The sequence below is a fragment of the Aotus nancymaae genome, unplaced genomic scaffold (assembly GCF_030222135.1).
Source record: "Aotus nancymaae isolate 86718 unplaced genomic scaffold, 86718_ANA_hifiasm-v0.15.2.pri h1tg000006l, whole genome shotgun sequence".
Lineage (NCBI taxonomy): Eukaryota > Metazoa > Chordata > Mammalia > Primates > Aotidae > Aotus > Aotus nancymaae.
Genome location: NW_026988417.1, coordinates 87,021,775 through 87,031,018, shown reverse-complemented (window position 1 = coordinate 87,031,018; position 9,244 = coordinate 87,021,775). Strand labels below are relative to the sequence as shown.

Sequence of the window (9,244 nt, the reverse complement as noted above, 5' to 3'; positions counted from 1 at the left end):
CTCAACAATAAGACAACAAACAAGCTGATCAAAAACTGGGCAGAAGACCTCAACAGACGCCTCAACAAAGATACAGTAGCAATACATATGAAGAAGTGCCCAACAAAATGTCATTAGCGAACTGCCAATTAAAACAAGATACCACTATATGACTATCATAATGGCAAAAATCCAAAACAGCAGACACCACCAAATGCTGATGAGGATGTGGAGCAAGGGGAACTCTCATTAGTTCATGAGAATATAAATGGTACAGCCACCTTGGAAGACAGTGATAGTTTCTTACCAAACTAAACATACTCTTACCTTACAGTCCAGCAACTGTGCTCCTTTATATTCATCTCAAAGGACCTGAAAACATGTCCACATAAAAACCTGTCCACAGATGTTTACAGCAGCTTTATTCACAATTGAGAAGTCAAAAACGAGAGGAGGATGTGGGGGAAAAAGAAAGAAAAGGAAAAGAAAAGCCCAGATAGGTATAATATTATTTAAGGTGTTTGTTTCCTCTCAATGTTTTATGAAATTGAAAAAATGTTATTAAATACCTTAGGCTAGGGGCAATGACTCATGCCTGTAATCCCAGCACTTTAGAGGCCGAGGCGGGTAGATCACTTGAGGTGAGGAGTTTGAGACCAATGTGGCCAACATGGTGAAACCCCATCTGTACAAAAATAAGCTGGGCATCATGGAGGGTGCCTATAATCCCAGCTACTCAGGAGGCTGAGACAGAAAATCACTTGAACTCAAGAGGCAAAGGTTGCAGTGAGCCAAGATTGTGCCACTGCACTCCAGCCTGGGTGACAGAGGGACTCTGTCTCAAACAATAACAAAACAATAAATATAAATTATTAAAGATTACACATAAAAACAAAGTGAATTTTCCAAGTAACTTGATTCTTTGGATCAAATTTTCTTATTAGTGATTGTAAGTAAATTATAATAGGTTGCATGTGAATCTCATTATAAAGCCCTCCAACACGTAATCCAGGCAATCTGAAATATTACCTTTAACAACAACAACAAAATGCAAATAATGCTCTAGATAATGAAGGTAGCTAACTTTTCTTCACTCTTCTATATAAATTTTCCTCACATCAAGCTTTAATGAAGACAGAATTAAGTAAATGCTTATATAAAATTATCCAATGCTTATACAAAATTATGAAAATTCAAAATAAGATAATCAGTCCTATATATTTATACAAATCATAATTTAAGTATAAAGTACCATGGCAAGTTTCGTAAGGAAATATTTAGCATTATCATAACCTTTAGGTGATGTTTTTGCACTTAAGGACAACACATTCCATTATTCTATTGTGTATCCAAATTAAATTTCTCCTTGCTGCTATACAAAGAGAAGGTGGTTAAGCGAGAGTAAAGTCACACAGAAACTACATTGAATATTGAATTTATAATTTTAAAAATACATTTTTGGGAAGAGTTAAAAGAATAAATTCCTTAAATTTATGGACTGTGTCACACATAAGGTCATGCAAGTGGAAACCAAATCTCATAACCCCATCTCTCCACTACACAATAATACCAACTGTTAGGAACAGTAATGTTTCAAAATAAGTATCTATTGGCATAAAGTTACAAATCGATGGAGTTATAAAAATGCATAAGGCATGTCTTCTTTGTGTAGCTTGCATTTAAAAAATGCTTCAGTTGGTCAAGATATTACTCCAAATGTTGCTTCATTTGCTCTGTAGTGATAATGGGTTATAATATTTACTGACATCAGTCCAATGAAGAAACCAATGAGAATACATCCTAAGTAGTAAGTTCCAATTTACTGACAAACAGGCAATATTAAGCACATAAGATAATCCCATTTGTGCCCAATATTATACATTTTTAAGGGTAAGAGGAGGGTTAGAAACTATTAAAAAGGGTGTGAAGATACAACTTATGATCACAAATATTTTTATTAAGCCCAAGACATAATAGCGCATTACAGGAAGAACCAAACTACATTTCATTAGAGATAAAATTATGGATATAACAATAACAACAACAACAACAACAACAAAAGAAACAGCCTATCACTGAAAATACATTACTACAGAAAAGTTTTGAGAAATCCATTATGAGACTTCAAAAGGTAATATTCCTAACAATTTGACTAAGTGATTTGGGTACGGTGATGTACAAGGAGGTAGTATTAACATAGGAAGACTCCTTTTAACCCTGTAATGGTAAAATATATTCAGTCTGTTCAATATACCATCAAGACTGGGGTTAAGCCATGAGTTCTGAGTCTTTAATATCTAAATAATCACTGTAAGAGTTTTATTTGCTTTCCAAATCCAGAGGGTCATATTACCTAACATCTTAGCAAGTTAGGATGCTTTGAAAAGTATGATTTCCAAAAATTAACAAATCTTTGATTTATAAATAAGTTTATTTATAATGATATTTACATAATAAAAACAAAACACATGGAACTCACAAGTTATACAAAGAAACTGATGTAAAATAAAAACAGCAATATAGACTGACAGGCAGAAATTTAAAGAAAGATTTAATAAAGAGTTAAATATCAAATAGACAACTTCACTTCTAAATTTCACTTTGTCACTCACACTGAATTGGAATTGAACAATGGCTCTCTCTTCAAGCGGTCCTGTACTGGAAATTCTGGAAACTGGTAAAATATATTTTGATTAAGAGTTTCAAGTTAATGACTTATTTCCATGCAGTACCTAATGCTGCCTTTAGATGAAGTCACATTCAATCTGCTTTGAAGTGAAATAGCTTTAAGTAATCTGTTCTGCCAGGCTAGAAAAATGTCACCAACATTCTGCTGATGCATGGAGATGTGGCAGTAATAAACTACTATTTAGAGAGGAAGAGAATTGGAGCAGAAGTGACTGGGCAACAATTTCAAGAGAAGCAAAAGCCGGGAGAGGGAAATCAATGAAAACATGCACAAGTTTAGGCAGAGTAATATGCACAATTAGTGCAGTTGGAAAATGAACAGAAGGAATTAATCCATGGAGCAAGGTAAGGGCTTCTTTAGTTACTATTCACTGGAAAACAACTTAGTGCCTAGCCAAACAAATTTGTTTCAGCAGAAGTACTTGAGAGGACCTGGGGGATGTTAGTATATGGAATGCCACCTTTAAATTCAGGTTGAGTTCTTGCTGACATTGGTGAACATCTGCTTCAAATAGCAATAAAATGAAAGCTATATAATCTATACAGCTGCATTCTTTAACATAATAAAAAAGAACTTCAAATGAGACAAGCAAAAACAAGACATGAGCATTGTCAAATAAGGCACATGTAAAAATCTACACACATTATCCAGTGAAAGACAATATATATATATTTGGAGGTAGAAATAATTACAAAAATACTGACATTTCTAAAGCATTAGCATATTTGTTACAAACAATCACCAACTAATCCCCATTCAGAAAACTGCTTTGTAAAATGATTATTCAACATCTTCAGGACTACATATTTGTGGCTTTTTTTTTTTTAATTTCACGTGTGAGTATTTGGAGAATTCAGTTAGTGGCAAAAAGTTGTCCATACTATGAGAAATGTAATATGGAAATTATAAAAAGTTATAAATGTTCATAAACCCCATGGTCATCATAATGTAAATGTCCTTGAGTGCACCAAGTTGATATTTCCTCATCAATTGAGAGCTCACAATTCTTATTTCACAGGCCCATTGATGTTTTTAGTAATGTGGCTATATCTGCAGGCATACTCCCTTCATCACCTGTAGATCAGAAAGTAGCATTAAAAGCATTATAAAAATGTTTTATTTTATAAGACATACTGTCTCAATTTTTTTTTCCTTGGTGAATTCTTACTCATCTTTCAAGGACTAGGTTGCTTCAGGGTCACCCCTGTTAAAAACCTTTCCTAAACTTTACTTATATTAGGGCCATTTCCCCTGTGTTCTTTTTCATATTGCCTACATAGAAATCTAAGGTTATGTTTCCAATTTTATAAAGCTATATAAAGATACATGATATACACTGGATCATATCTAAGTCATTTAGCCCATGGTACTTCTCACATTTGCTAAATCACATAAAAAGCATTTATGTAACAAACGGAGTAAAGAAAACGAAGACAACAAATGCAAACCTAAACCAACCCAAAACTTATTTTATCTAAACTCTTATTTTTTGATCCAAAGATACAATCACTTAGACCCAAACTGTATACATATAACATTCTGAGCACAGCATACCAGCTAATGATTAAATTAGCCACTTTAAATTACCTTGTTTATCTAAACTTTGCCCTATATTTTAATTAAACCCCAGTATTTATAAGCACTTACAAGAATTATGAGATTTTCTAAGACCCCTTGTGTCACAGTGGCAGATAATCTAGCCATCCCTGATTAATTCAATTCAGCACTCAGAATATTTTGAGATGAGCTGATTTATTAATTTACTAGTTACAACAGCACAGCTGGCAATTCACAAATATTTGCTGATCTGTAATAGATCCATGGCTATGAATAATTTTATAAATTAGATGTGGCTGAAATGTAGCAAAACTAACCACTTCTTTCTTTCTTCCCCCTCTCACAAATATACACCTCAGTTACTATCTAAAATTATCAGTACTTTTATCCACTCTTTTCTCTGTTTAAAAAAACAAAACAAAAAAAAAAACATATATCCACAGGAACACAATATAGTGCATCAACTCTTAGGGAGTTCACTGACATCCTTGCTTCCAAGCTCATCCATATACTTGAAAAAAGCCCATGAAATCCAAATTGACCCTTTATAAATTACTAAATGAACTGATACCATGTTAGGAAGAATAGAGGGAGCAGAGGAAAAAAAGAAAAGAATAATGAGATCCTTTTAAACTTAAAAGATACTAAAGATAGAATACAATAAAATGCAGTGTGTGAACTTGACATTACGGGGACAAATGAGAAAAATCTGGATATGAACAATTATATAATAATATCTGAAAACTCACTGTTTATTTTCTTAGATGCTATAATGGTATTGTACCAACTTAGAGGAATTATGCTGTGATACTGAAAATAAATTGCCATGTTTACAATTGACTTTATTATAGATCAATGGGAAAAAAGTAGAAAAAACAAACACGGCAAATGTCACAACTGTTAAATCACTGTCTTTTTCATTCATACTATACTTTCAACAATTAAAAATATATATATATACACACACATATATATATTTATAGAGATGGAGTCTTGCTATATTGCCCAGGCTAGTTTTACACTCCTGGGCTCAAATGATCCTCCTTCCTGTCTCCCCAAATAAGCACTGTGAGCATGAATGACATGCCCAGCCACTGCTTTCATTTTTGTATGACTATTTCTGTAATAAAAAAATTCAAAGAGTATGTAGTCATGATTGTGGTAACATATATATTTTTTAAAGTTCAAAAAGGTAAAAAAATATTAATACAATTAATCACATTAAGGGAGGTTACTGAAAAAAATCCAAAACACAATCTTTATTTTAAAGCAGTGGTTCTCTGATTTTAGCTTTATCAGAATCACCTGGACAACTTGTTAAACTGAGTATTATCAGGTCCTATCACCAGAGTTTTTGATCAAGTAGGTACAGAACGGGGCTTGGGAATTTGCATTTCAAATTGCCAATTTCTTAGGAGATGCTGCTCCTGCTGTTGGTACTCTGATAATCACCAAAGCAAGCTCTAGAAACACAAGAATCTGATATGCATATTTGAGAGGCATCATGGTCTTTACCTTTCACAGTTTTATGTAAGAGGGGGCAAATAGATTGTTAACAAAAAGCTATACATACTCAACTACAAATATACTTTTTGTTTATAGAGGAAAAGGACTACATTGTGAGAGATGGAAAGAAGGGCATACGTGTCATCAGTTCAGTGTCAAAATTACCTAAACGAAACCAGGGGCACAGCTGAAGACAAAATGATTACAGTTCAATAAGTAAATAAAAGACACCATTACATCCTCAGTCTAGCAAATAAAATACACACTGGGAAAAATGCGTATGTAAACAGCTTTAACAAGATAGAGAAAAACTTCCTACAGAAAGGAAGAGGGGTAAGGAGAGGGCAGGATTCTTCATAACTAAACATTTCAAAGCTACTAGCTTGAGAGCACAGCTAAAAATACACTGCTATTTTAACAGACAGCATAGGTGAATATAACAGGCAAACTTTTAGACTGACCAAATTTATATAAACACAAATAATTTACATTATGACTGAAAATGATTGAACATATTGAACATACACATCACCTCTGCTCCCATTAGCTGTAATACCATTAAAATATGGTGTGAGAAAAAAGTGTAAAGCGGTTAAACAAAAGAGAAAGAATAGGAAAAAAAGACAACAGCAGAGAGACAGCTGCCCACAAATTCTGGAAGAAAATTATAGGTAAAGAACGGAAATTGATTTTAACATAATAAAGTAAAAGCTTAAGTGTCTGCAGGTAGGAAACGCAAGGCTACTTCATACCCAGAATCCTTACCCTTCTACCCCACCAAAGCTCAGGAAATGGGGATAAATGGGAAACATGAAGCTATCTATAAACAATTTGAACAGGTAAGATGCCTAAATCTTGCCCAAGAGAGCCAGCCATTTGCCCCAGACATATAAAAATGAAGGTTTATTCTCTTTGGAGAACATAAATCTGAAGAACTCTGGACTTGGCATAGTAAAGAACAGAGAGGTTGCTGAAAAAAGGCAGATTAACTATTAATATTTAAATATGAGAACAAACCTCCCTCCTTCACTTCTCAGGGCAGTTGGCTCATATCACCTCTCCCCACCTGTCTCCTCACTTTCCAGGAGGTTGAAAAATATCCTTCTGAGGAAATAAACTAGCCCATAAGAAAAGACTTATAGTTAATCAACTATTATGGTTCTATTATATTGAGAAACTTGTTAGAATAAATCCATATATCTGGATATTTGCTAGTATTGCTAAAAAAGAATTTAAATGCTTTACTAAATTCTAAAAGCTGCCCTAGCAAAATAATAAGAAAAACACTGCCCAAAGAGAATCTGCCTTACGCATTCACTTTACCGTATTTGCTGGACAACCTGCAATTGGCAAGTTGCCACATGCACACAAAGCACAGTAATTACCGTTGATTGTTTAACTTAGGATCACCCTACTTATCCTTACTTTTAAAGATCTCAGTTGTTTCTTACTCAAACTTTTTCTACTGCCTGCCTCCCCAAGCTTCCACAGCACCCTGAAATAAATGCTATGCAAGAAAGACAAGTAATTATTTGATGATCATATTTCTCTCTGTAGACAGATTAAAATGTATTGATTTTTATGTAGTACAGAGTGCCTAACATAACACAGACTTAACAGTATCTGTCATGAACAGTAATTTGCTAAATTAAAATGAACCATTATCAAGAATATCCTTATTAGAATAAAAAATTGCTTATTTCCAATTAATTTAACATTAAATAAGAAAAGCAAGCTGTAGAAGAGTGGATTGTAGGTTGACATGCACTCTTTCTCCCATAAAAGAAAGAATATGTGCTTATTTCTATACACATAAAATAAATGGTCATACACACAAAAAAACAAAAGGCTAACACTTGTCACCTCTATGGGAAAGCTGGGAAGTGGGATGAGTAGGAGGCTTCTGTTCTTTCACATCTGGGTTTTGAACATACTATCCTTTCAAAAACATATATAAAAATAAAAATTTTGAACTTGAACTTTAAAAATTATCACTTACAGTACTTTTGAAATAAGTATGCTTACCTTCTCCCACATCACACATGATCCCTAAACTGTAAGCTAGTTAAGGATTTTAGCTATCTTTGTCATCCTCTTGCACTGACTAATTTGATTTGTGGTCATATAAATAAATATTGAAGTTTCTGCTTATAAACAACTTACCTTCATCTACAGTGGTCATATCTTGTTCTAGTTTCAGTTTCTGTTGGTTAATTTTTAGCATGGATTCTTCAATCGTCCCTTGACTTATTAGTTTTATAACTAGTACTTCTCTAAAAAAAATACAAGATATGTCCATTTGTTAATAAATATAGTAATTTGGATATTTCTAAACTATATTTAAGAGCTCAAAAAGAATACCTTGAAAATTATGACAAAGATGTCCTTAAATTCTTTTATTTAAACTACTTGAGGCTGACATTTTCTGACTATTTAACTTTTAGACTCTCCTGAAGATTCAAGAAAAGAGAAAGATATTTGTACTTTAAAAATTACTGGCTAGGCACAGTGGCTCAAGCCTCTAATCCCAGCACTTTGGGAGGCTGAGGTGGGTGGCTTGAGGCCAGCAGTTCGAGATCAGTCTGGTTAACATAGCAAAATCCTGTCTCTAATTGAAAAAAAAAAAAAGAAATACAAAAATTAGCTGAGCGTGGTGGCACACACCTGTACTCCCAGCTGCTTGGGAGGCTAAGGCATGAGAACTGCTTGAACCCAGGAGGTGGAGGTTGCAGTGAGCCGAGATGGCGCCACTGCACTCCAGCCTGGGTGACAGAGTGAGGCTCTGTCTTAAAACAAATAAACAAAACAACAACAACAAAAAAAAAACACCAAAAAAAATACATATATCTATATATGGATAAAATTACATTACAACAAACAGTTCTGTGTTCAGATGGAAACTACATTTTTAAAAGAAATACGTTTTGCTTCTTAGGTCCTGAGAAGCAGTGTCTCTGTACACTTGAGGCAGTGTGGTCAAGTACAAAGTTTCACAATAGATACTGGTAAGTATTTAGTCTATAAATGACTAAAGCAATATCTTTTGGACATATATTGAAATACAAAGAAAACACTGCTCTTTATATATGTAAGCAGAGTTGCAACGATCTTCACCTCTTTACAGTGCTGTGACAAATGTCAAAACTGCCATTCATCTAAAATAATCTACAACTCAATTTACTTCCTAAAGGGTAACAGGATAGCCCAGCAATAGTTTGTACATTACCAAGTTTGTCTAGCTGTTAACTGGTCTAACAAGTGCATCTTTTCAATGACTAATCTTTTTCAAAGAGGGTAGACCATTGATAATACTTCATCTTCATGAACTGCAGAACTATTTTGAATGGGGGTGGATGGTTTTAATTACTAGAAAATGGAAGGGTTACATAGTGCAGTTGATGTTCAACACTGCTGGTACAGAAAACATCAGTAGCCACACTTTGCTGAAAAATAAAAACTCAGGCATGTCATCCAACACTACATTCTAATGGTCTTCACAAATTAAAGTGGCAC

At 33.8% G+C, this 9,244-nt stretch overlaps 1 protein-coding gene across 3 annotated transcripts in view; it reads right to left on the bottom strand.

Moving 5' to 3' along the window:
• Window positions 1-1,915: 1,915 nt before the first annotated feature.
• SMARCAD1 (SWI/SNF-related, matrix-associated actin-dependent regulator of chromatin, subfamily a, containing DEAD/H box 1) overlaps window positions 1,916-9,244 on the bottom strand; it is an 86,761-nt gene continuing 79,432 nt past the window's right edge. For all 3 annotated transcript variants that reach the window (XM_012437771.2, XM_012437770.2, XM_012437772.2), the window contains 2 exons: window positions 7,895-8,004; window positions 1,916-3,742 (listed from right to left, as the gene is read on the bottom strand). In XM_012437771.2, the coding sequence (XP_012293194.1) occupies window positions 3,681-3,742; window positions 7,895-8,004 (172 nt within the window). In that variant the 3' untranslated portion in view covers window positions 1,916-3,680. The remainder of the gene's footprint in view (window positions 3,743-7,894; window positions 8,005-9,244) is intronic.